Genomic DNA, 27,712 nt, shown 5'->3' on the forward strand with positions numbered 1-27,712 from the left:
TTTACTATTCAACAATCTATTTGTGAACTGATTATCCAAAAATTAAACAATTAGATCAACAATATAATAAAGTAAATATTGGTAAGTAAATGAATTTGATTCAAGTATTTTAATTCCTTGATTAAAGTATTCAAATTGTGAATGAATTTTTTTTTCTCCCTCATGAAAGTTACTAAAAAGTTTCTTAATAAAGCTCATTGTTGTATTATATTGGCGATATTAACGATTATTAAATTAAAACTGATACTCTTCAAGATTAGAATCAAACTCAAAGTATTAATCCGATGAGATGTTTAAATCTTAAAACAATTGGTTAATTATGATTATCATGGTTGTTATCTGATCAGATTCACGGAATCGTGGTCATGATAACCATGATAATTTTTCTTTCTTTTAATTTGATAATTTGATCATTTATTATTTTCCTGTTTTCATGACTCGTTTCCACTCTGATTAAACTATTTCCGTTTCATCCGATGCAAATTATACATACTCAGATTTATATCACTCAGGAAGAGATAATTTCCAGAAAAAATTCATGGTAATCATTTAATCATCACATCTTGGCCATGATTAAGTATATCAATAGGATTTTAGACCAAAATTATGATATAATAATAACAATCAACCAGATAGTAATCAGCATATTAAGAATATGAGTTATTTTCAGTCTTTCTATCAAATGGTCATCACTTTTTGTTTAATTGGTCATCAATTGATCATCATCATCAGAATAAGAATTAAATTTCCTTACCAATGAACTGAATTAAAAAATGAATCAAACTCAATGAAATTGAAGAAGAGTAAATTTTCAGGTTAATTTTTGATATTGAATCTGAATTACAATTAACTAAATAATCATGTTAATCTTAATATTATATTATAAGTGAATCAAAAATAAAAAAAATTATTAACTCTTAACTTTTTTTTTCCTACAAGATATTAGATATTTAGATTATTTAATTATAATCTTAATCAATTTAATTCAATTGCTCTTCAATTCAAGTACCTTTCTATTGGTCATTTATTCAGGTCAATTAAATTGGAAAACAAATTTATTATTATTAATAACGTGCCTTAATCAATTGATTGAAAATTACATGTTGGTTAAGCTGTCCATTAGTTGGTGGTCAGTTTTTGTTGTTGTTGAATTATTAATAAGAAGGAAAAAGGTTCAGGTCAATTTCATTAATTGAAAATCAAAACTAAGTAACGAAGTAAATTAAGTAACATGAAATTAAAGATTAGATAAAGTTATTGCCTAGAATCTAATTCATCGGATTAACAAATTAACTTTTCGACAATTAACTAACTACTACTGTAAATGCACATCGAAAACAATTGATTAACAATCGGTTACATGTTTTGAACGATAAGATTTCTCAGCAATAGTGAATAACATTTTAGCATATGAAGGGCCAGTTTTAGAAACTAATGATTTAAAGTGACTATTTTCATCTTTCAAGAGTAAATATGGTTCTCCATATTCAATCAATTGACCAGCGTCCAATAAGATGATCTTGTCCATGTCGATTATTGTATTTAGTCGATGAGCTACAGTTAGGACAGTACAGTCTTTAAACTCTTTTCTAATTGTTTCCTGAATCAGTGAATCAGTTTGATGGTCCATATTTGCAGTAGCTTCGTCCAATATCATTATGCGATTCCGTTGTAAAAGAGCTCGAATAAGACAAAGTAATTGTCGCTGTCCTAAACTTAAATTAGATCCACCTTGAGTTACTATTGCATCTAAACCACCAGGCATAGACTCGATTGTCCGTGAAAGATTTACGGCTTTAAGGGTTGACCAAATGGATTCATCTGATTGTTCACTTAATGGATCAAGATTACTACGAATTGTTCCAGTAAAAAGAAGTGGATCTTGTGGTATTATCGATATTTTCTTTCGTAAATCATGTAAACCAAGTTGTTGAATGTCAATATTGTCGATTAGAACATTTCCTTGAAACTCTGACAATCGAAACAACACTGATATTAATGAACTTTTTCCAGCACCAGTTCGACCAACAATACCAATCTTTTCTCCTCCTTTAATATCGAAAGTTAAATTTTTCAAAACTGGATTAACTGATCCTGGATAAGTAAAGTAAACGCTATCGAACTTAATGTTTCCAACATCAGGCCATATTGAAGGTAACAAGTTAGACTTGGTAGTTTTCCATGAAGGTTCAGAAGGTAAATCACCATACTCGAGGACTCTTTCGACTGCAATCATATATGTCTCAAGATCAGAAGTATTTCTAATTGTCCATTGAAGAGCTCCAAATACTGTCAACATCGTTGATAAAATGAGACCAACTTTACCTCCTTCGAATTGGTCCGAGAATGTTAGAAGTATTGTTAGAATTACAGCAAGCAATAATAGCATTACGAAGTCGAGAATTACACCGAGCAAACGATTGGCACCAAAGAGCATAAATTTACAAGAGTTATTGTCATTCAAGTATCGATAAAACTGCTTAATATACTGAGATTCGTACTGAAAAGCTCGAATAGAAGTGAGTCCTTCGTAAGTTGAGGCGATCTGATCATAAATCGGTGACCTAGCTGAAGGAAATGAAATCTAAACATTAAAATTAATCCAAAATCAATCATTTTACCGACTCACTTTGTCCTTCAACCCTTGATAAGAATCGAGCCGATTTCAGGTATATTTGCCTTACGAAAACACTGAAACAAAAGACAGCAATCGCTGCAACAATAACGTATGGTAAAACTACTGCAGTGATTATAATTAGTCCAAAAAGTTGCAATAGATCCTATTAATTAAAGACTTAATTGATTTAGAAAACAAACTTATTGTAACAATCTAACTTACCGAATTAGTAATGATTGTATAATACGCAAGTGTCACGTCGATAACTCCGATATCCCGAGTAAATCTGTTCAATATCCGACCTGAAATTCATTCAAAACAATTTCCAAGTTCTCAAGTATTAGAATAACAACTCTTAGGTTATACAATCAAAACTTACCCACAGGATTGTTCTCAAAGAAAACTATTGGTGTTCGTAACAATTTACTGAATATTCTATTGTGCAAAGTTTCAGAAGCTTTCAAACAAATTCGATAGTTCATTCCGAGTCTAATTACAACTCCAACTAATAAGGATATAATTAATCCCAAATAGATTAAACCATTTCGTGTAACAAAAGGTTTGGAATATTCTTTGAAACTCATTCCATCCAAAGTTTCATTGAATGATTGTGATAATAAAAGCGACTCATCTGACCAATTAGATAACCAAAGATCGACATAGTTCATGATTCCTTGAGATGCGAATGATGTTATTAGGAAAATACCGATCAATATTAAGTTTCCACCAGCTAAAAGATAATCCAAATAAACTCGACCTTTAAGAGAACCAGATGAGATTTTTTCTTCACGTTGTTCCATTTGTTTCTCAATGATCGAAATTTCATCTAATGGATCCATAAATTGTAAAGAATTAACTTGTGTCAATGTTTTCGATTGTGTTTTGGTTAATCGTGATGGTGCTGGTAATCCATAAAGTTCATCAATCGATAACATTTCCTCTGATTTCTGATTATTCGTTTCAATTTCATTTGATTCTTTAAGAAACTTGATGAAATCTATTCCAATATTATTCAACTCCTTGAACGTACCAAAAGCCAATGCTTGACCTTCATTCATGATGAGAATTTTATCTGATCGCTTTAAGAATTGTAATTGATGAGTAATCAATACTCTTGTTTTTTCTTTGAGATAACCATTGATGCATCTACCGATTACAGAATAAAATTAAAAATCACAATTCGACAAAGGATCAATAGTTTACTTACTTATCGAAAAGATGTTCAGCTACTCCAGGATCAACGGCACTTAGTGGATCATCAAGAAGATAAACATCGGCATCTTCATAAACCGCTCTGTTAATGGTAATGAGATTTCGGGAAAATGGTCAATCTAACTGCCGATTGAAAAATGTACATATAATAAACTGAAATGATACTGACCTTGCGAGAGTGACTCTTGCTTTCTGACCACCACTAAGAGTATAACCTTTCTCTCCAACCCAAGTATTGTCTCCATATGGAAATGATTTTAGGTCTTTTCTCAATGAACAAACGTCAATTACTTTCCGATATCTTTTCTCATTATAATCACGACCAAATAAAATGTTCTGTCTTATGGTCCCAGCAAATGTCCACGGTTCCTGAGGTGAATAAGATTTTTTTCCAGAAACAATACACGATCCTGATACGGTTACAATCTCATCAAGAAGAGCCATCATTAAGCATGTCTAATAAAGAGAAGAGGAAATTACTTGTAATTTTATAAGATCAGTTAGAGTTTCGATTTCTAAACTCACTTTGGATGAACCAACCGTACCAATGACCAGTAATAATTCACCAGGTTCCAATTTCAAGGATACATCTTTCAAATGGTCAATTTTCAAGCTCTGGGAGATTAAACATTATTATTTATTCAGCCATATTTTGATTATTGAACAGTAATTAACTTACATTATCCCATTTACCACGAAATCTATCTAGTTTAATAGAACCTTTGGGAAGACTGGTTCCATAATTATTAGATGAATTATTCAAATTGGTAGTTTTTTTATCGTCCATTAGAAGCAAATCCTGAAAAAGTTGACATCTTTCTACTTTATTTACATTTTATTTCGATGACTGTGTTGAAAATTTACCTGAATTCTTTTAATAGAAACTCGAGCTTCAGAAATTAATCCAATTGCAAGACCAATGTGAAGAGTTACTGGTGTTTTAAGTGAATTACAAAGAGATAAAGTAATGAATACTAATTCTGGAGTCAATGGTCTTCCAAGTATCACATGGATTAGAAGGCAAGCAAACACCATGATCCGAGTCGCTGAAGCGTTTGCAACGATGTTCATCAATCTAAGAATCGATGAATTGTATATTTTGACCATTTCTTGTCTAAAATAAATAAAAAACTAGTCAGCAAATAGTTAATTGTGATAACTTTTGTCAATTTTTTCTTGTGATTTGTTACTTACTTTCTTATTTTAGAGATAATATCAGCAAATGATTGTTCCCATGTGAACATTTTGATTATCTTAATCGATGAAATCATTTCTTCCATTGATTTTATCCTTTTATCAGTAAGAAGAGCTGTTTCTCTCCTTTCAGATAATTATGAGGAATAAACATTATTCAAAGTTATTCTTATTGTAAGTAAAAAAATTTACCTGAATTTATTATAATATTTTCCACACATCGCTTGAAAAGGCATAAGGAATACTAGAACCACAAGTAGTCCTAAACTTGCGAGACCCAGAATATTTATCATGTAGATTAGACCTGCAACTGCCATAAACGGTCCAATAAAAATGTACATTATACTGAAAGTCAACTGGAATGATTGAAAAAAACGGACATTAGAACATTTAAAAGATCGAAACTTCCAACTCACATCATCGAATCTTGAAAGATCGTTGGATATTACGTTCAAGATATAACCAATATCAGTTTTCATGGTTGCTGCTCGACTCATTTTCAAAAGCTTTTCAGACGAAAGAGGATTAGATGGTTAATTTCTTGGCAGAATTTGGATCTTAGGACAATTTTTACCTTTTTATAAACTAATACTGTGAGTGCAGTTCGTATTCGAAGACCTTGTCTATTAGTTGAAAGAAAAACGTGATGTCGAATCATTCCAAAGGAAAAAATAGTGACGGTTAATCCAATAGAATAGTATAAGCACTCATTCCAGGTCACATTCGAGTAATTGTTACTTGAAAAATAGCGAACAATTAATCCAAGAAGAAAAGTTTGTATAAAGTTTAACGAATCCTAAAAACAAATTGAGTTGAGAGAGAGAGAGAGAGAAAGAATCACATATTCATTAAAAGCCAATTAATTGATTTCATGAAATAAATACATCAACCGTTAAGAAAATACAGTTTAAGACTGTCGTTAGTCCATAGGTTTTGATGATGGTCTTAAGTAAACTGGGAGCCTGACCTTTAGATTTAGCATCTTTAATTTGCCGATTCCAATTTCTATTTGATAATTAAAAACAAATCGAGTAATTAAACACTTTAACCTTAGAAGCCCTACAATTTTATTTCATTAATAATATAGAAGTATTAATTGTAATGAATACAAGTAACTCACCTTTCTAAATCCGTTGTAACCTTAAGAGCTTCATCATCACTAGGACACTTGAAAAAATCGTCTTTATTTGGTTCACGACTGAGACCGATCCACATGAAACTTGCATGCCAACTAGAAAATTGGATTTGGTGAAAAAATAAATTGAAAAAACACAACAATATATCAAATGAACTTACAAGAAGAAAATTTTTGACAATAGACAAGCATCATCATAGTGACTTGGATTAGTGATGGTCTCCGGTCTATCCATTTACTTGATGATACCCAAATAATAAGCATTAATTTGTTTGGATGATTTGAAACACTTTTTAACAAGAAAAAAGTATCAATAATATTGATTTGAGTAAGAAAACAAAGATTTGAGATCAACGGTAATTGAAAAATTTCCTTTTGATAATCAGTATTAATCAGAGATTTTATCTTCTCAAGATATCTTATCAAATAATTCATTACGAGGCAGTTATCACTGTCACATTTATAATAATTACTTGACTACTTTTTGGATGTCAACTTTATTTTTTATTCCAAAACTTTGTTGCGATTGACTGAGTTCGTCAGAAGTGGTAGAACGTTCAATAGATCCTCTAGAGGATTAGTATGGATTATTTGAATTGCGGAATTTATCTGTTTAGTCCATACTCAACTCAAATAAAAATTTTATGTAATATCATTCTAATTATTAATGGTTGCATTGTCAAGTTAATCACCAATAGGACTTGTGTTTCATGATCTGAATAATCCATACAGTAATGTATGATGCATTACTAATAAAATTACTGAAATAAAGGTTTACAATCATAGAGCTGCTGATTTTCCCGGCATTGCTTCAGTTCAAAAAGGCAAAAGCAATTAAAGAAGCTCTTGTTTGGCTCGTCAGTAACAACTATCAGCCTCTTTCTTTTTCTTTTTCTACTGAACTTTTCCCTCGCACCGTAATTTTCCCTCTTTTCTCTTTCTTTTCCCTCTGTCTTCTTCTCTTTCGACAAAGTATCGATGACCATCGATTTTGGTAAAAATTATTGAATCACAATCGATTATTGGCAAATCCAATAATCGCACACCACTAAATGCATAGGGAGGTCATTGATGAACCTGTTTGTTGCATTGATCATAAGCTGAATCGTATTAACGATTCATTGACTCATTGAGACATCGTACTTGGACCTCATTTGCCAAGTGAGAAATATTGATAAACTATTCAAATAGATAAACAATTTCAGTGATGTTGAGGCCTATAACTCTATAAAATCATTTCGCCTCATATCCTTTATTCTGCGAGCTTATTGCATTCTGAAATTTACAGTGCAGACCATGAAAATCCTGATTTATTATTAATGTGAAAGAAAATGTCAGTATCTATAAAATTCTTTATTGGTAAATTTCCTTCTCGAGTTTTAAAACATGGATATTATTTAAGCATAGCAGTAACAAGTTTTGCCAGACTGATTTACAAAGGATAAAATCGCTGAAGTAGCCGCAGCAGAAGATCCTGATGAGCCAGATGATGCTGAGTTAGCAGATCCTGAACCAGTTGATGAACCAGTTGATGAACCAGTTGCTGAACCAGTTGCTGAACCAGTTGCTGAACCAGTTGCTGAACCAGTTGATGAACCTGAAGCAGCAGCAGAGCCATTACCGGTAGCAGCAGATGATGATCCTGATGAACCATTAGCAGATCCTGATGATGATGATGAATTTGAGTTACCGGCAGTAGAAGCGGTAGAAGCTCCTGATGAGCCTGATGATGAACCGGATGATGATGCGCCAGATGATGCTGAGTTAGCAGATCCTGAACCAGATGATGTACCAGATGATGAACCAGTTGCTGAACCAGTTGATGAACCTGAAGCAGCAGCAGAGCCATTACCGGTAGCAGCAGATGATGATCCTGATGAACCATTAGCAGATCCTGATGATGATGATGAATTTGAGTTACCGGCAGAAGCGGTAGAAGCTCCTGATGAGCCTGATGATGAACCGGATGATGATGCGCCAGATGATGCTGAGTTAGCAGATCCTGAACCAGATGATGTACCAGATGATGAACCAGTTGCTGAACCAGTTGATGAACCTGAAGCAGCAGCAGATGATGATCCTGATGAACCATTAGCAGATCCTGATGATGATGATGAATTTGAGTTACCGGCAGTAGAAGCGGTAGAAGCTCCTGATGAGCCTGATGATGAACCGGATGATGATGCGCCTGATGATGCTGAGTTAGCAGATCCTGAACCAGATGATGTACCAGATGATGTACCAGATGATGAACCAGTTGCTGAACCAGTTGATGAACCTGAAGCAGCAGCAGAGCCATTACCGGTAGCAGCAGATGATGATCCTGATGAACCATTAGCAGATCCTGATGATGATGATGAATTTGAGTTACCGGCAGTAGAAGCGGTAGAAGCTCCTGATGAGCCTGATGATGAACCGGATGATGATGCGCCTGATGATGCTGAGTTAGCAGATCCTGAACCAGATGATGTACCAGATGATGTACCAGTTGCTGAACCAGTTGATGAACCTGAAGCAGCAGCAGAGCCATTACCGGTAGCAGCAGATGATGATCCTGATGAACCATTAGCAGATCCTGATGATGATGATGAATTTGAGTTACCGGCAGTAGAAGCGGTAGAAGCTCCTGATGAGCCTGATGATGAACCGGATGATGATGCGCCAGATGATGCTGAGTTAGCAGATCCTGAACCAGATGATGTACCAGATGATGAACCAGTTGCTGAACCAGTTGATGAACCTGAAGCAGCAGCAGAGCCATTACCGGTAGCAGCAGATGATGATCCTGATGAACCATTAGCAGATCCTGATGATGATGATGAATTTGAGTTACCGGCAGAAGCGGTAGAAGCTCCTGATGAGCCTGATGATGAACCGGATGATGATGCGCCAGATGATGCTGAGTTAGCAGATCCTGAACCAGATGATGTACCAGATGATGTACCAGATGATGAACCAGTTGCTGAACCAGTTGATGAACCTGAAGCAGCAGCAGAGCCATTACCGGTAGCAGCAGATGATGATCCTGATGAACCATTAGCAGATCCTGATGATGATGATGAATTTGAGTTACCGGCAGTAGAAGCGGTAGAAGCTCCTGATGAGCCTGATGATGAACCGGATGATGATGCGCCTGATGATGCTGAGTTAGCAGATCCTGAACCAGATGATGTACCAGATGATGAACCAGTTGCTGAACCAGTTGATGAACCTGAAGCAGCAGCAGAGCCATTACCGGTAGCAGCAGATGATGATCCTGATGAACCATTAGCAGATCCTGATGATGATGATGAATTTGAGTTACCGGCAGTAGAAGCGGTAGAAGCTCCTGATGAGCCTGATGATGAACCAGATGATGTACCAGATGATGAACCAGTTGCTGAACCAGTTGATGAACCAGTTGATGAACCAGTTGCTGAACCAGTTGATGAACCTGAAGCAGCAGCAGATGATGATCCTGATGAACCATTAGCAGATCCTGATGATGATGATGAATTTGAGTTACCGGCAGTAGAAGCGGTAGAAGCTCCTGATGAGCCTGATGATGAACCGGATGATGATGCGCCTGATGATGCTGAGTTAGCAGATCCTGAACCAGATGATGTACCAGATGATGTACCAGATGATGAACCAGTTGCTGAACCAGTTGATGAACCTGAAGCAGCAGCAGAGCCATTACCGGTAGCAGCAGATGATGATCCTGATGAACCATTAGCAGATCCTGATGATGATGATGAATTTGAGTTACCGGCAGAAGCGGTAGAAGCTCCTGATGAGCCTGATGATGAACCGGATGATGATGCGCCTGATGATGCTGAGTTAGCAGATCCTGAACCAGATGATGTACCAGATGATGTACCAGATGATGAACCAGTTGCTGAACCAGTTGATGAACCTGAAGCAGCAGCAGAGCCATTACCGGTAGCAGCAGATGATGATCCTGATGAACCATTAGCAGATCCTGATGATGATGATGAATTTGAGTTACCGGCAGTAGAAGCGGTAGAAGCTCCTGATGAGCCTGATGATGAACCGGATGATGATGCGCCTGATGATGCTGAGTTAGCAGATCCTGAACCAGATGATGTACCAGATGATGTACCAGATGATGAACCAGTTGCTGAACCAGTTGATGAACCTGAAGCAGCAGCAGAGCCATTACCGGTAGCAGCAGATGATGATCCTGATGAACCATTAGCAGATCCTGATGATGATGATGAATTTGAGTTACCGGCAGTAGAAGCGGTAGAAGCTCCTGATGAGCCTGATGATGAACCGGATGATGATGCGCCAGATGATGCTGAGTTAGCAGATCCTGAACCAGATGATGTACCAGATGATGTACCAGATGATGTACCAGATGATGAACCAGTTGCTGAACCAGTTGATGAACCTGAAGCAGCAGCAGAGCCATTACCGGTAGCAGCAGATGATGATCCTGATGAACCATTAGCAGATCCTGATGATGATGATGAATTTGAGTTACCGGCAGTAGAAGCGGTAGAAGCTCCTGATGAGCCTGATGATGAACCGGATGATGATGCGCCAGATGATGCTGAGTTAGCAGATCCTGAACCAGATGATGTACCAGATGATGAACCAGTTGCTGAACCAGTTGATGAACCTGAAGCAGCAGCAGAGCCATTACCGGTAGCAGCAGATGATGATCCTGATGAACCATTAGCAGATCCTGATGATGATGATGAATTTGAGTTACCGGCAGAAGCGGTAGAAGCTCCTGATGAGCCTGATGATGAACCGGATGATGATGCGCCAGATGATGCTGAGTTAGCAGATCCTGAACCAGATGATGTACCAGATGATGAACCAGTTGCTGAACCAGTTGATGAACCTGAAGCAGCAGCAGAGCCATTACCGGTAGCAGCAGATGATGATCCTGATGAACCATTAGCAGATCCTGATGATGATGATGAATTTGAGTTACCGGCAGTAGAAGCGGTAGAAGCTCCTGATGAGCCTGATGATGAACCGGATGATGATGCGCCAGATGATGCTGAGTTAGCAGATCCTGAACCAGATGATGTACCAGATGATGAACCAGTTGCTGAACCAGTTGATGAACCTGAAGCAGCAGCAGAGCCATTACCGGTAGCAGCAGATGATGATCCTGATGAACCATTAGCAGATCCTGATGATGATGAATTTGAGTTACCGGCAGTAGAAGCGGTAGAAGCTCCTGATGAGCCTGATGATGAACCGGATGATGATGCGCCTGATGAGCCTGATGATGCTGAGTTAGCAGATCCTGAACCAGATGATGTACCAGATGATGAACCAGTTGCTGAACCAGTTGATGAACCTGAAGCAGCAGCAGCAGATGATGATCCTGATGAACCATTAGCAGATCCTGATGATGATGAATTTGAGTTACCGGCAGTAGAAGCGTTAGAAGCTCCTGATGAGCCTGATGATGAACCGGATGATGATGCGCCTGATGATGCTGAGTTAGCAGATCCTGAACCAGATGATGTACCAGATGATGAACCAGTTGCTGAACCAGTTGATGAACCTGAAGCAGCAGCAGAGCCATTACCGGTAGCAGCAGATGATGATCCTGATGAACCATTAGCAGATCCTGATGATGATGATGAATTTGAGTTACCGGCAGTAGAAGCGGTAGAAGCTCCTGATGAGCCTGATGATGAACCGGATGATGATGCGCCAGATGATGCTGAGTTAGCAGATCCTGAACCAGATGATGTACCAGATGATGAACCAGTTGCTGAACCAGTTGATGAACCTGAAGCAGCAGCAGAGCCATTACCGGTAGCAGCAGATGATGATCCTGATGAACCATTAGCAGATCCTGATGATGATGATGAATTTGAGTTACCGGCAGAAGCGGTAGAAGCTCCTGATGAGCCTGATGATGAACCGGATGATGATGCGCCTGATGATGCTGAGTTAGCAGATCCTGAACCAGATGATGTACCAGATGATGTACCAGATGATGAACCAGTTGCTGAACCAGTTGATGAACCTGAAGCAGCAGCAGCCATTACCGGTAGCAGCAGATGATGATCCTGATGAACCATTAGCAGATCCTGATGATGATGATGAATTTGAGTTACCGGCAGTAGAAGCGGTAGAAGCTCCTGATGAGCCTGATGATGAACCGGATGATGATGCGCCAGATGATGCTGAGTTAGCAGATCCTGAACCAGATGATGTACCAGATGATGAACCAGTTGCTGAACCAGTTGATGAACCTGAAGCAGCAGCAGAGCCATTACCGGTAGCAGCAGATGATGATCCTGATGAACCATTAGCAGATCCTGATGATGATGATGAATTTGAGTTACCGGCAGTAGAAGCGGTAGAAGCTCCTGATGAGCCTGATGATGAACCGGATGATGATGCGCCAGATGATGCTGAGTTAGCAGATCCTGAACCAGATGATGTACCAGATGATGAACCAGTTGCTGAACCAGTTGATGAACCCAGCAGCAGAGCCATTACCGGTAGCAGCAGATGATGATCCTGATGAACCATTAGCAGATCCTGATGATGATGAATTTGAGTTACCGGCAGTAGAAGCGGTAGAAGCTCCTGATGAGCCTGATGATGAACCGGATGATGATGCGCCTGATGAGCCTGATGATGCTGAGTTAGCAGATCCTGAACCAGATGATGTACCAGATGATGTACCAGATGATGTACCAGATGATGAACCAGTTGATGAACCTGAAGCAGCAGCAGAGCCATTACCGGTAGCAGCAGATGATGATCCTGATGAACCATTAGCAGATCCTGATGATGATGAATTTGAGTTACCGGCAGTAGAAGCGGTAGAAGCTCCTGATGAGCCTGATGATGAACCGGATGATGATGCGCCTGATGATGCTGAGTTAGCAGATCCTGAACCAGATGATGTACCAGATGATGAACCAGTTGCTGAACCAGTTGATGAACCTGAAGCAGCAGCAGAGCCATTACCGGTAGCAGCAGATGATGATCCTGATGAACCATTAGCAGATCCTGATGATGATGATGAATTTGAGTTACCGGCAGTAGAAGCGGTAGAAGCTCCTGATGAGCCTGATGATGAACCGGATGATGATGCGCCAGATGATGCTGAGTTAGCAGATCCTGAACCAGATGATGTACCAGATGATGAACCAGTTGCTGAACCAGTTGATGAACCTGAAGCAGCAGCAGATGATGATCCTGATGAACCATTAGCAGATCCTGATGATGATGATGAATTTGAGTTACCGGCAGTAGAAGCGGTAGAAGCTCCTGATGAGCCTGATGATGAACCGGATGATGATGCGCCAGATGATGCTGAGTTAGCAGATCCTGAACCAGATGATGTACCAGATGATGAACCAGTTGCTGAACCAGTTGATGAACCTGAAGCAGCAGCAGAGCCATTACCGGTAGCAGCAGATGATGATCCTGATGAACCATTAGCAGATCCTGATGATGATGATGAATTTGAGTTACCGGCAGTAGAAGCGGTAGAAGCTCCTGATGAGCCTGATGATGAACCGGATGATGATGCGCCAGATGATGCTGAGTTAGCAGATCCTGAACCAGATGATGTACCAGATGATGAACCAGTTGCTGAACCAGTTGATGAACCTGAAGCAGCAGCAGAGCCATTACCGGTAGCAGCAGATGATGATCCTGATGAACCATTAGCAGATCCTGATGATGATGATGAATTTGAGTTACCGGCAGTAGAAGCGGTAGAAGCTCCTGATGAGCCTGATGATGAACCGGATGATGATGCGCCAGATGATGCTGAGTTAGCAGATCCTGAACCAGATGATGTACCAGATGATGAACCAGTTGCTGAACCAGTTGATGAACCTGAAGCAGCAGCAGAGCCATTACCGGTAGCAGCAGATGATGATCCTGATGAACTGTTAGCAGATCCTGATGATGATGAATTTGAGTTATTGGCAGTAGAATCCTGATGAGCCTGATGATGATTGTTTGATGTTGGTCACTGCATAGTTTTGATCATCAGATGATGGTTTAGCAGGTTGTCTCGTTTTTGGGTTGCTGGAGCTGGTTGATTCTATGGGTGAACTTTTGGATCCTGCTTCGGACATTGAAGAGGCAGAAGACATCGATTTGGCAGACGAAGAAGCAGTGTCTTTCGGTATCTTTGGGCTACCGTTTTTTCCAAAAAGATTCATGGCAACACTAATAGACCCATCTTCGTTGTTGGTAGATGGCTTTCCGAACATACTCAAACCAGAGACATTGTTGTATATTGAACATACAATCACAATTAAAGGAATTAGTTTGGTTAAGGTTTGCATTGTAGGTTTAGATGATTTGTTCTTATAAGGTAAGTTATTGAACGTTGACTGATAAATTTCATCTTTTACTTGCGGCTTTTATACGACTAGATACAACAGTTGTGTAAATAGTTTATACTCCAGAACTGTTATTGAGTTCGCGTCAGTTTTTACAGGGTAAACAAAGTTTACAGCTCTCATGATTGTTATTAAAACATTCTCTCTCTCTGTGGTGAATTTCAATTCAAGTATTCATAAAAAGAAAGGAAATAATTATCCGTGATTATCAATGATTAGGGTTGATTGAAGCTGTTTAAAGTTATCAAAAAAGTCATACAATATATTGACTCAGACAAGTCGGGAAATTGAATAGTTTCATTTAATCATTCAGTGCAAGAACTTTCAAAATGTTATATATTCAAGATTCAATTCTAGACATGTTATTTTATGGTAATTAGGCAAAAAATATAATAGACGAGACCATTTTCAAAAGTCAAAATTGCTATGTCTTTGTCTTTATGCATGTAATGTGTTATCTAGCCACATGCACATTGTTATAAATGGCTAAACAAGAATAATCAGCTATGTTTAATTTCATCATTCTGAATGTTGTTAACAAGATTCGTAACAATCTTTAAAAGTGAACCTTGCAAGCGCCCTAACTTTTGACTGACCTATTAATAATAACTGGCAGTTATTAGCTGCAGTCAAAATATCAATTGTGTAAATTAAGTTGTGAATATCAATATATCGATCGACGAGACGATTGTTAACCCAAAAATATTAATAGAAATCTTAATCTATCGGCAGATACACAGATTTATTAAACTATATATATCGATGGTATAGTTTCGTTTTGACCATAATCTATTAATCTTGATACATTGCGTGTTAATTAAGGACTGATGAAAATGTATTAATGTAATAAAACAAAACCAGATTCTCGGCTAGAAAGTAAGTATACTAATTGAAAGGAAAATAAAAAAATTCAAAAGCTCAAAACAGACTAGAAAAAAATGTAGACTAGAAAACTTGACTCGGACTGCAAAGGTCACGCAATAGAAAGTAACTTTTTATCATTTATGATTTCGCCGGCAACAAAATAAAATCAGCCGCAATTAAGCAAATGAATACAAATAAAGTTTACTCGGGATACTCTCTTACCGATTCATGACCGTGGAGTTGGTACTTATATCAATCGCGAGTCGAATGTCAAATCCATAGAAAAATAGATCAAAACCAAATTTAAGGCTTGTTGGACTAAAGCAGAGATAAATTGAATAATTATGATTCAATCGGAAATCTTTCAACAAGAAATGTATTAATTATTGATATACGCAGCTATAAAATTGATGTCCTTTAACACATTGCAGTTTATTTAAAATTGTGATTTAAGTGCCATGGTTACATAGTATCGGCTAATTAACAAGGTTGTGTTACATTTGTTTTAACTCCAATTTCTTATGTTGTCTGATTATTATCAATGGATATTTAGGTTATTATGACTGTTTAATTTTTTCTATGAAATCTTCTATTATCTTGACTGCTTTTTCTCGAGTTTTATTAGATCTCATTGATGCAGCGATCTCTTCAATCTTCTTGCTCATTTCATGATTATTTAATGTCTCTTCTATTGTGGCAAGGACATTTTTCTCATCCAAGTCCCAAGGATTTAATCGTCTTCCTATTCCGCAATCAACGACACGTTGTGCATTATCGAATTGATCGAAAAAGTAAGGAATCACAATCAACGGTTTTCCAGAATAAATTGTTTCAAGAAAAGTATTATTTCCACCATGAGTGATCACCAAATCAACCAATTTAACAATTGCGATCTGGTTAACATAGTTGGCACCCCACATATTATTTGCCAGTTCAATCTCATCACCTCTTGGTCCTTTTGATACAATGAAACGATTAGGAGATTTTGATAGAATCGAAATCAATTTTCTCATCAAGTCGACATCAACTGACCCCAATGATCCAAGAGAAAAGTAGATTAATTTCCCTGGCAATGATGCGATCGATTCTGGTATAATAAATTCACTCTCATCATCTGGTTTACGGATCAATGCATCAACAAGAATCCATTTATCTTCGGGTTCCTTAGGTTCACATTCGTGATAATCAAGTTCTTCGGGATAATGATAGAAACCGAAATATTTCGGAACATCAGCATACCAGTTAGTTCCTGGTATTTTTGGTACATCATGCGATTTCCACCATATCTCAAGTTTTTCTCTTAATCGTGCACATGAAGATTGGTAAACATGCCTGTATTTTTCGCTCTCATTAGGATCACCATTCACAGAGAAACCTGAAAACATTGGTGGACCGTGGGGATAAAGAGACAGTGGATTCATGGAAAATATTGGTATATATGGTATTGGAGATAAATATAATGCTGGATAACGAGTAACAAAATCACCTATCAATATATCAAACGAATCTTTATTTTCATTGATAAGTTTTTCCATGGCTTTATTAGTAATCTTATAATCATCAACTACCGAGGCAAACATTTCTTTATCTTCGTCTGTCCAATTCGAATATCGGCCAATAGGATCGTCACGAAATTTGTTCATATTTTTTTCGGTCCATAGCAAGAAAGGCTGATTAGATAGTTCGTCAAAAATTGATTCATCCAAAGGAATAAACTTGAAACCTCTTAGATCAGCCAGTTTTTTGTATCGTATTCGATGAGCGAAAGTCACTTCATGTCCAGCTTCAGCTAGAATCTCGCCAAATCCAAGAGTACAATTGATGTGACCAAATCTTTGCGAACAAAGTAGGTACTTTAAAACTAAAGTTCATTTAGGAATTTCAAGATCATAATTCGTGATGAATCGATTGCAGTAATCGTTTTTTAAAAATAGCGCTAATTTCTTGTAATATATGTTCAAGATTTCTTAAGGCCAGTGAGGCGAAACGGAAATTGTTTGCAATTAAAAGAACTTTGAAAATTTCAATCAAAATGATTAACTGCTATCTTTGGTAGAGTGAAAGGCCCCTTTCATTAGAAATCAATTGATAGATAAAAATATGATAATATCTTAGAATAAAATGATAAAAAGATTCATCACTAATTATGATCTTAAAATGATCTTTGTCACTAAATATTACAAATTTAAACGTAAAAAATTTACTTACGCGTCCACTGCTGAAATTAGTATACGGTATTTGGGCTTCATTTTGATTATCGGTGCAATTGAACCGCTAACGAGAGTTATAAATCACAATTAACGAAAAACCTTCAGTTGATCACTCGCACAGTTTAAATTCTTGAGTGGCAGTTTTATCACTAATTTTACAATATTTATATCGATCGACATTCACAATTTAAGGTTAAACAGATAACGTAACCATAGATTTAAGATAAATCAGAATAAATTTCCTAAATACCTCCTATCATAAGCTTCAATTGTTACATGTATGTAACAGATTAGAATGCATCTAATAATAAATCATACAATTTAATTGAATGGAAATGATAATCTCTAGTTGATTAAATTAGGCAATATAACATTATAACAATTCTGCTTACCCATCTAACAATAATTATTTGAATGATTTTACTACACAAGTACTAATCTTTCACAAATCATAGCTTATCCTCATTTAATTGTTAACCTTGTTATTTAATCTATTAAATTATGTGTATCATGATGGATTAGAGAAACAAGAAGTTTAATGAACTCATGATAACATGACAAAGTTTGTTTCAGTATAAAATAAGATTAACAGAACTTTGCTGCTTTACTGATTGAGAAAACCATCAAGCACCTTCAATTGGATGGAATAAATCAAATGATTGTCACCCTTGTAAACCACTCAAGTATCTATGAAATTGTGTTAGATAAAAAACAAGAAAAAATGATAATAAAAGTGATAAAATTTCGTTCAAAGTTCTTGCATCTCTTCAGCAGGTACGCTGGTGAAGTGAGCCTTTGGTTTTTTAATTACTTTCTTGCAATATACTGGAAGTGTTCCACTAATTATAACAAAAATAATGGAAATGGAGCCAAGATAATAAATGAAAAATATTGGTTTTGATTCAACAAATTTGGAAACAATTGAAACGTGAATCGTTTCACCAATAACACCATTGATGAATATAAACGATGTCATAAAATTTGAAACATGGAAATATTTTCCCAATGAACCATAGGCTATTGAAAATATTGGTGAATGGCCAATACCCAATAAGATGAAGGAAATCCAGGTAAATGTTGACTGAGAAGCAGCTCGAGGAACCATAACAATTATGGCGATGATTATAATGAATAAATTGACCACAAATAGGCGATCCTCTTTAATGAATATTGTCAATGGGATGAAAATCAATCGATAAAATGAATACATTGTCCAGTAACAAGTTGTCAATAGAACCGCATCTTTTTTGTCCATTTTAACGTCGGCATTAACTCCAAATGCTGTGGCCAAATTACCTAAGTTTGCGGAATAACCGATTCGTATGTAAACTCAAAACTTTTGAAAAAAATAATGAAGATTTCAAGTACTCACCCACAACAGATTCGGTTCCAAATGAAAAGTTCGCAACCAAAGCAGCTATAATGACAGCACCCGCTTTCGCGACTGAACTGGCCTCTGATTTGACTTGTTTCAATTTCACTTCTTTAACTCCAATTTTCTCAGCTTTTCTATCATGAAGGTAACAGAAAAAGTATGGAATTGAAACAACCATTAGCATACCTCCAACTATTCCGAAAGCATATTGAACTTTAACATCGTCAGGAGAATAACTTTTAGATGTTGTCGTATTAGTGTGTGTTACATTATTTATATTTATCAATGAGTTGAAATCAGCTGATTCGATGTTTGGAAGTAGAAAAGGTCGGGTGAAAATTGGTGCAATTAAAGCACCAAGACCATAAGACATGTGTAAAACTTGTAACCAGTTGATTCCGTTTTCACCCCAAATCCTCAAGATAATCACGTTACAATCTGAAAGATGAAAGAGCAATCAATCAATAAAATGTCAATAATTGATTAATCATCTCGAATATGTTGATGACAAGAAAAATTAAAAAAGCAACTCACAAATATCGAAAACTCCTTGAGCAAAACCAGCGACTATCATCAAAATGAACACATATTCAAGCTGAGTGAACCATGGAGATAGAGAGATACAAATCGCACAAATAAGAGTCGATATCGAGAGGACGAGATAATCATCGATACGTTTCTCATAAAGGCCACCTTAGGGTTAAATTAAAAAAAAAAGTTCATCAAGATAATTGATTTTCATTCATACAAGAAGAACCGCCAATATTAATGAGGAAATAAAATTAACAAATTGTTGCTACTCACACGATGAAGCACCGATCACATATCCAATTGAACGAGCGGGAACCATTCGTGATGTTATTTCAAATGAACGTTGAACTAAAATCTGAAGGTCAAGTAACGAACTGCCCACTAAGGTATTGATACAACCATGGCCAACGAAGGTCATATAAGTTAAAAGTGTCTTGAAGATTTTGTATTGGTTGTTCTGGATAAATTTAATCAATTCCATTTTCTAGTCTTTTTCGATTGATTAGTTTAACGATTAAAAATTCAATTTATTATGTATATCATTTACTTGGCATTATCGTCAATAAGATTAACACTATTGTCTAGATAGTTGATTAAAGTAGAGACGATTAGTTAATCACTAAATTGAGCACATTTTAAGTTTTCTTATCATATTCATTGTTGACTGAATGTTAATCAAATTACAAGTCTTGTTAATGATTATGAAACTTAATAATATTTGCTTGTTGTTTTTGTGTTTATCTGCCTTGTCTTTATTCATCATCTTAATCATTATAATACATTATCTAAATTTGTTACCATGACAGTTAATCTCCTTGATTGTAATCATTATTTACATGATGATGCGAATCAACTCATGTGATTAAATCAGGTAATTCAGGTTTTCGTGTGAACATTTTTCATTCACTTTCCATTTTCAAGTATTCAAAGTGCTTCAAGATTTGTACACAACTACTTATCTTTTTAAAAGAAAAAACTTTCGACGATATAATTTTGGAAAGTTTTAGATCTCATGAACTTGCAATTAGTCCAAAATTGAAAACAAAGGAAAAACCTCCAAATAAGTGACCTCTTGACCACTTTACAAATGGAAAATATCATTAAAAAGTTTAGTGTACAATCTCATGTTTACTACGGAAATTTTTGTTGCATAGAATAAATTTTTTCTGAATCGAAACTTTATTTATGCAGAAAAAGTTTTACCGTTTACAAGAGAATAGGATGTAATCGAGATTTAATTGGTTTCTATTTGTAATCAATCAACAGAAAAATGTAAACATTGAATAATAATCACAATTAGTGATGTAAATTATCAATAAACAAAGTATTCAATTGTTATGATACTACGGAACTGTATGTAGAAATCAAGTTTCAATATTAATAGATTCGAGTACAGTTTCCTTGTACGAAACTAGAGGTAATAAAATGCTAAAATTGGTGAAAATCAATCATAATTTCGCAAAAGAATAAAAAATCGAGGTCGACTACATGTATATTGCTTAAGGTTCACAATTGATAGCAAAGAGAAAGCTTGAAGTTTTCTTTAATAGGAACAATTAACTGCAAAATGAAAAAAATACAGTGAAACTATGCTGAGCGGCTAATAGGAACTGAATTGGCTTCCAATAAATTGAAATGATTTTACGACTTTAAGTTATTTTCATGTTATTAATTAATGTTCGATGTGTTGTTTTTAGCTTTTTTTCCTTGGTGAAAGTCTTGATACTTTTGATTGAAAAGATCAACTAGATATGAATCTCTACGAAATGAATTTTCGTTATGAGATTTGCTGACATAGTGAAATGAGAGTTAGACAGAAAGATGGAGAGAAAGAGCTCTTTATCATAAATTGGATTAAATGTAATTACAATCATTTATTGCTAATTGAGATCAAAATGATGTTAACATTGATCTTTTTCCTGTTTGGTTTAATTGTTAACCTTGATTTAGTTTTGAGTGAAAAAGACTGCGAGGATAAGCCACAATTGGATATAACTACAGGAACAATTAAAGGTAAATCAGTTGACTTTCGTGGATCTAAAATCTATCAGTTTTTAAATATTCCGTTTGCTGAACCTCCAATAAATGACCTTCGTTTTAAAAAGCCGATACCAAAGAAACCCTGGAGAGGAGTAATAGACACCAACCAGTGGGGATCCTATTGTATTCAGAATCTTTATCCTGGTTTCAATACGAATATAAAGTTTGATGAAGATTGTCTTGTGTTGAATGTTTTCGTGACTCAATCCGCTATTAAAGATAAACAACAAGATGACAATAGGCGATTGAGACCCGTTCTGGTTTGGTTTCATGGCGGTGCCTTTAATTTTGGTTCAGCAAACATGAAGGAACGTTACGACGGATCAGCTTTAGCAGCTCTTCATGATGTTATTGTGGTTACTGTTAACTATCGTCTTGGTCCTCTGGGTTTCTTGTATCTACCTGAATCAGATATTCCTGGAAACATGGGTCTTTGGGATCAAAAATTAGCATTACAATGGGTAAAGGATAATATCAATACTTTTGGTGGTGATTCTGATAGTGTGACTATTTTTGGTGAATCGGCTGGATCAATGTCTGTCTCTGCACATATTGTATCTCCACAATCGAGAGGATTATTTAAAAATGCCATCATGCAAAGTGCATCGATTTACGATCTAGATCGTTGGACAATCAAAGATTTAAATACAAAATTTTTCAAAGCCATTGGATGTCAACCGGGTGTCAATATTTCTTCATGTTTATCGTTGTACCAACCACTCAAATCACAAGTAACCAATGATCTCATGTTCTGGCCAATATCAGGAGATGAATTTTTACCATCTCATCCCGAGTCTATTGTTTCGAGTGGAGGTGTTGATCCAAATATTAACGTTCTATTAGGAACTGTTGGTAATGAAGGAGCTTTTATGTTGGTACTCAAAGATCCGATTACTTTTCATCCAATTAATCCATTGAATTTAACTCTACCTCATGCAAAGTATATCTTTGGAAAACTTTTTGGTAAATCGCTGACAAATTACTATTCTGATAGATATTTGGTTAATGTAGATCCAAATGATTCTGATAATATACGATTAGCTGTTAGTCAAGCTCTAGGAGATACAATTCTCACTTGTCCGACTTATGCTTTCGGTAGAGATTTAGTTAATTCTGGATCAACTAATGTATATGCTTACTATCAATCTCAACGACCATCTCAGTCAATGCTCCCAATCGCAACACCAAGTAAATGGTTACCTGCAACTCATGCTGACTGTATCCCAATGGTCTTTGGTCTTCCTCTAATGAAACCCACCAATTACACTATCGAAGACACAATATTGTCCATGATCATGATGGATGCTTGGGTTACCTTTGCTCGTGAAGGGTGAGTGTCGATTGATTTTCATACTATCTATTATTATCATATTATTAACCTTGGATTCTCACTTACTTTTTTAAATTTGTGATAATCTAATCACTTTAACTCATCACACAATAAACCAAGATGTTAGACCTTTTTACTTATTGATAATACATTGTATGTAAAAGTATAAATAACTTGTAATGAGTTTTGATCATTCTCGTAATCTCAGTAAGCCCCCAGCAGTTGGTCAGCAGTCATGGTCACCTTGGAGTAACAATTCGCATATGGCGATGACATTCGATGCAAATAAAATTGGACTTATTGAGTCTCAGTCCATTGAATTTTGCTTCAAAAATTGGCCCTTTCCACTTGAAAATCAATATCCAGTGACATTCGAATCCGGTATGACGATAAAAACTAATTTAAACTTACTAAACTTTATTCAACTAATCAATTTCTCATACATTCATCATCAAAATAAATGCAAAATTGATTAACTGTCAATGTCTTTGTACTTTCAATTAATTTGTTTTCTCATCTAATTCCTGCAGGAGTATTTTCCGTGATTGAAGATGACCAGTGAAGTAACTTTCAATGACCAACCGAAATGAGTGGGATGAATCAATTTCTGATTCGTTGTCCATCCTTGTAAGAAAAATCTTTTAAGATAATCTTTCAATTATTTTTTTTTAATATTAGGAAACTCGACCAAAAGATTATCAATCAGAATTTAATATGAAATGATTGGAGACTTGAGAAAACGAATAAAAAATAATGAATAATATTTTCTCAAGATGTTACACTATCTGTTTACACCGTCCGAAATTTTATGTTGATGATTAACTAATAATTCATTAGTTATTACTAAAAGTTATCAATTTCCATTCAGATAATAAAAAAAAAAATGAAACAAAATACAGTTCTGGAGGATTTAATTAGGAATCTATCGAAAAGATCGCCATTTTTTAGTGATATAAATTGTGTATTTGATAATTAAATATTGCTAATTAGTCAGTTAGATAGAGAAGATTCTACTCTAGTGTTTTAAATTAATCCATGTTTAGTTGATTTCGATTTTTTCGATCAAGGTCATTTTATCTAATAGCTCACCTTGACGTTTCAAAGACGCTGTTTATTATCGAGAAACTTGTTGATGAACTCGAACCACCACAAGACACAATGTGAGTCTTTAGTAAAGACTATTTACTGTTGATTATTTGCTCTTTTAATTTACACATTAGATATAATATGAAGAGCACTTAATTTAATTTCAATTTAATTAGATTTATCATTAAGACGCTTATTATGAAAACTTTTGTTACATAGAATAAATTATTTCTCAATCGAAACTTTATTTATGCAGAAAAAGTTTTACCGTTTACAAGAGAATAGGATATAATCGAGATTTAATTGGTTTCTATTTGTAATCAATCAACAGAAAAATGTAAACATTGAATAATAATCACAATTAGTGATGTAAATTATCAATAAACAAAGTATTCAATTGTTATGATACTACGGAACTGTGTGTAGAAATCAAGTTTCAATATTAATAGATTCGAGTACAGTTTCCTTGTACGAAACTAGAGGTAATAAAAGGCTGAAATTTGATGAAAATCAATTATAATTTTGAACAAAAATAGTAAAACCTAATGCTAATTAAGCTGATTAACAAATATAATTGAAAGTGAAAAGAAAGATCGAAACTGTTGAAAATGGGAACAATTAACTGTAAAATGAAACAAATGAGATGTGAAAACCATAACAGAATTTAGCAATTAACATCAAATACTTTGTAATGATTAGAGACTTTGTTAAAAGGAAAAGATTAGATTATTTTAAATCATACCTGTTAATGAGGATGCGAGGGAGTCACTAATCACTATTTTAATTGATTGTAATCAACATCATTCACATTGTAATCACTATGAAGGTAACATTGATTTTTCCTGTTTGGTTTAATTGTTAACCTTGATTTAGTTCCAGGTGAGAAAAACATTAATGATGAACCACAATTGGATATAATTACAGGAACAATTAAAGGTAAATCAGTTGACTTTCGTGGATCTAAAATCTATCAGTTTCTAAATATTCCGTTTGCTGAACCTCCAATAAATGACCTTCGTTTTAAAAAGCCGATACCAAAGAAACCCTGGAGAGGAGTAATAGACACCAACCAGTGGGGATCCTATTGTATTCAGAATCTTTATCCTGGTTTCAATACTAAATACAAGTTTGATGAAGATTGTCTTGTGTTGAATGTTTTCGTGACTCAATCCGCTATTAGGGATAAACAACAAGATGATGTTAGTCGACTAAGACCCGTTCTGGTTTGGTTTCATGGCGGAGGCTTTAATTTTGGTTCAGCAAATGTGCCTGAGTTTTACGATGGAACCGTTTTAGCAGCTCTTCATGATGTTATTGTGGTTACTGTTAACTATCGTCTGGGTCCTCTTGGTTTCTTGTATCTACCTGAATCAGATATTCCTGGAAACATGGGTCTTTGGGATCAAAAATTAGCATTACAATGGGTAAAGAAAAATATCAATTCTTTTGGTGGTGATTCTGATAGTGTGACTATTTTTGGTGAATCGGCTGGATCAATGTCTGTCTCTGCACATATTGTATCTCCACAATCGAGAGGATTATTTAAAAATGCCATCATGCAAAGTGCATCGATTTACGATCTAGATCGTTGGACAATCAAAGATTTAAATACAAAATTTTCAAAGCCATTGGATGTCAACCGGGTGTCAATATTTCTTCATGTTTATCGTTGTACCAACCACTCAAATCACAAGTAACCAATGATCTCATGTTCTGGCCAATATCAGGAGATGAATTTTTACCTTCTAATCCCGAGTCTATTGTTTCAAGTGGAGGTGTTGATCCAAATATTAACGTTCTATTAGGAACTGTTGGTAATGAAGGAGCTTTTATGTTGATACTCAAAGATCCGATTACTTTCCATCCAATTAATCCATTGAATTTAACTTTACCTCATGCAAAGTATATTTTTGGAAAACTTTTTGGTAAATCGCTGATAAATTACTATTCTGATAGATATCTGGTTAATGTAGATCCAAATGATTCTGATAATATACGATTAGCTGTTAGTCAAGCTCTAGGAGATACAATTCTCACTTGTCCGACTTATGCTTTCGGTAGAGATTTAGTTAATTCTGGATTAACTAATGTGTATGCTTACTATCAATCTCAACGACCATCTCAGTCACTGCTTCCAATTGCAACGCCAAGTAAATGGTTACCTGCAACTCATGGTGATTGTATCCCAATGGTCTTTGGTCTCCCTCTTTTGAGACCAGAAAATTACACTATCGATGACACAATATTGTCCATGATCATGATGGATGCTTGGGTTACCTTTGCTCGTGAAGGGTGAGTACGAGTGAATTGTTTTTCTAATATTTACGAAGGATAATTAATTCGGTACTTTCGAAAATCTAACTATTTCAAGCGTGAGAATCATAAGCAGCCATGGACATAGATTATGAATGTTCTCAATTTATTATTAATTGATTTCGGATAGTTAATGTAATACTTGTTCAATTGAATTAATTTTATACTTTTTCCCCAGTAAACCTCCGCCAATAGGTCAACAGTTATGGTCGCCTTGGAATAATGATTCTCATAAGACAATAACATTCGATGCAAATAAAATTGGTCAAACTGAATCTCAACCCATTGAATTTTGCTTAAAACATTGGCCTTTCCCGCTTGAAAGCCAATATCCATTAACGTTCGAACCTGGTAAGATAATTAAAATATCGAAAGTTATAGTTTTAACTTTTCAATTAATTTATTTTCTCATTTTATTTAACAGGAGCATTTTCCAAGATCGACGATCACGAACGTAGTGACCTTTAATTATCAGTCTAAATGAATCTTACTTCCCAATGCTATTGGATTGTAGATATTTTCTACTTTACTATGATTGATTGGATAAAAATTAGCAATTCAATGCATTTAAAGTTTTGATTATTCCACCAAACGGATAACGACACGTTATTAAATTAGTTCAAAAAGACTAAGAAATATCGTCCGATTATTGAATACTAGTGATGTTTTTGGTTCTAAATATCTAATTATATTGTCGAAAGCTACTAGGATCGTGAAACAAACTTGGAGCAAAATATTCAGCAATAACTAGAACAATTATAATAATTAGAGCAATTACATAAATTATCACGATACTAATTAATTGATAAACGAATTGAGAAAAAAGATAAGTTAGTAAATTAAAGATATTTTTCAAAAGTTCGTGAAGTTTGGATAAAATTTCAATCTTTTTACAAAGATACAAAGATAATAGATAAGATTGTAAGGGGTGATCACTAAAAAACCGGACTAACGTTGTTCACTAATAGCGTTGAAACGGTTAATAGCAAAAATGTCCAAAATATATCGAATTGATGCTAAGGAATCAGTTAATCAGTATGGCAAGTTTTATTGAAATTAAACAATCAATTAAAAAGTTGTGGTCTAAATTTGAGAGTTTTTTGTAAATTTGATGCCAATTAAACATCACGAATAATAAACGATAGACCAGCAAAAAATATAGTCAACATGATTGTGAAGAGAGTTGAGAAAAAATTAGGACCAATTAAAGTTGATTTGAAAAATTTGAAGCCAATGTCATGACGAGTGACCCGATGGATGAACATGATCAACTGTGACAATAAAGAAAGAGAAAAATCAATCAAATCAAAAGAAAATTAGTTGTCATCTGAATTTACCTCAAACTTCATATCAGCTGATTCGTTGAATAGAGTTAATTTGTACAAATCATTGAGACAAAGATAAGATTTGATGTTAATCTGAATTAAACTGAAAGTCATGTGCAGAATTACACT

General features: G+C 35.3%; 6 protein-coding genes across 9 annotated transcripts; 2 read left to right on the forward strand and 4 right to left on the reverse strand.

The window, feature by feature from the left end:
* Nucleotides 1–995: 995 nt before the first annotated feature.
* On the reverse strand, nt 996–6,593 carry LOC128396099 (ATP-binding cassette sub-family C member 4-like). Of its 4 annotated transcripts, XM_053356621.1 has the most exons (16): nt 6,320–6,593; nt 6,144–6,254; nt 5,908–6,028; nt 5,598–5,819; nt 5,440–5,529; nt 5,216–5,379; nt 5,024–5,149; nt 4,694–4,943; nt 4,509–4,628; nt 4,355–4,444; nt 3,999–4,285; nt 3,825–3,911; nt 2,997–3,763; nt 2,840–2,919; nt 2,630–2,780; nt 996–2,568 (listed from the first exon to the last, which is right to left on the reverse strand). In XM_053356621.1, the coding sequence occupies exons 1-16, from the start codon at nt 6,391–6,393 to the stop codon at nt 1,346–1,348; spliced, it is 3,963 nt and encodes a 1,320-aa protein (XP_053212596.1). In that variant the 5' UTR covers nt 6,394–6,593; the 3' UTR covers nt 996–1,345. The 4 variants fall into 4 exon arrangements, with proteins under 4 accessions (XP_053212596.1, XP_053212597.1, XP_053212598.1 ...); XM_053356622.1 differs by lacking the exon at nt 5,440–5,529 and having other exon boundaries at nt 6,320–6,592; XM_053356623.1 differs by lacking the exon at nt 6,320–6,593 and having other exon boundaries at nt 5,991–6,028.
* A 345-nt stretch (nt 6,594–6,938) lies between these two features.
* Nucleotides 6,939–14,377, reverse strand: LOC128396263 (uncharacterized transmembrane protein DDB_G0289901-like). The gene is made up of 4 exons (XM_053356819.1): nt 14,218–14,377; nt 8,080–9,072; nt 7,672–7,800; nt 6,939–6,967 (listed from the first exon to the last, which is right to left on the reverse strand). Exons 1-4 carry the CDS (start codon nt 14,375–14,377, stop codon nt 6,939–6,941), a joined length of 1,311 nt encoding a protein of 436 aa, XP_053212794.1.
* Nucleotides 14,378–15,780: 1,403 nt separating this feature from the next.
* Nucleotides 15,781–17,915, reverse strand: LOC128396323 (oleandomycin glycosyltransferase-like). The gene is made up of 2 exons (XM_053356894.1): nt 17,582–17,915; nt 15,781–17,206 (listed from the first exon to the last, which is right to left on the reverse strand). The coding sequence occupies exons 1-2, from the start codon at nt 17,620–17,622 to the stop codon at nt 15,931–15,933; spliced, it is 1,317 nt and encodes a 438-aa protein (XP_053212869.1). The 5' UTR covers nt 17,623–17,915; the 3' UTR covers nt 15,781–15,930.
* Nucleotides 17,916–18,325: 410 nt separating this feature from the next.
* On the reverse strand, nt 18,326–20,220 carry LOC128396322 (sodium-dependent glucose transporter 1C-like). The gene is made up of 4 exons (XM_053356893.1): nt 19,763–20,220; nt 19,493–19,651; nt 18,956–19,396; nt 18,326–18,879 (listed from the first exon to the last, which is right to left on the reverse strand). Exons 1-4 carry the CDS (start codon nt 19,968–19,970, stop codon nt 18,332–18,334), a joined length of 1,356 nt encoding a protein of 451 aa, XP_053212868.1. The 5' UTR covers nt 19,971–20,220; the 3' UTR covers nt 18,326–18,331.
* A 1,098-nt stretch (nt 20,221–21,318) lies between these two features.
* LOC128396319 (acetylcholinesterase-like) lies at nt 21,319–23,622 on the forward strand. Its single transcript, XM_053356891.1, has 3 exons — nt 21,319–22,859; nt 23,068–23,240; nt 23,390–23,622. Exons 1-3 carry the CDS (start codon nt 21,385–21,387, stop codon nt 23,419–23,421), a joined length of 1,680 nt encoding a protein of 559 aa, XP_053212866.1. The 5' UTR covers nt 21,319–21,384; the 3' UTR covers nt 23,422–23,622.
* A 153-nt stretch (nt 23,623–23,775) lies between these two features.
* LOC128396320 (acetylcholinesterase-like) lies at nt 23,776–26,894 on the forward strand. Its single transcript, XM_053356892.1, is given in 5 exon segments — nt 23,776–24,019; nt 24,819–25,565; nt 25,568–26,237; nt 26,437–26,609; nt 26,683–26,894. Coding segments are annotated over 5 exon segments (1,662 nt in total). The 5' UTR covers nt 23,776–23,991; the 3' UTR covers nt 26,727–26,894.
* The last annotated feature ends 818 nt before the right edge of the window (nt 26,895–27,712 follow it).

Source organism: Panonychus citri, unplaced genomic scaffold (assembly GCF_014898815.1).
Source record: "Panonychus citri isolate SS breed McGregor unplaced genomic scaffold, ASM1489881v1 Contig00143, whole genome shotgun sequence".
In the NCBI taxonomy this organism is placed as follows: Eukaryota; Metazoa; Arthropoda; class Arachnida; order Trombidiformes; family Tetranychidae; genus Panonychus; species Panonychus citri.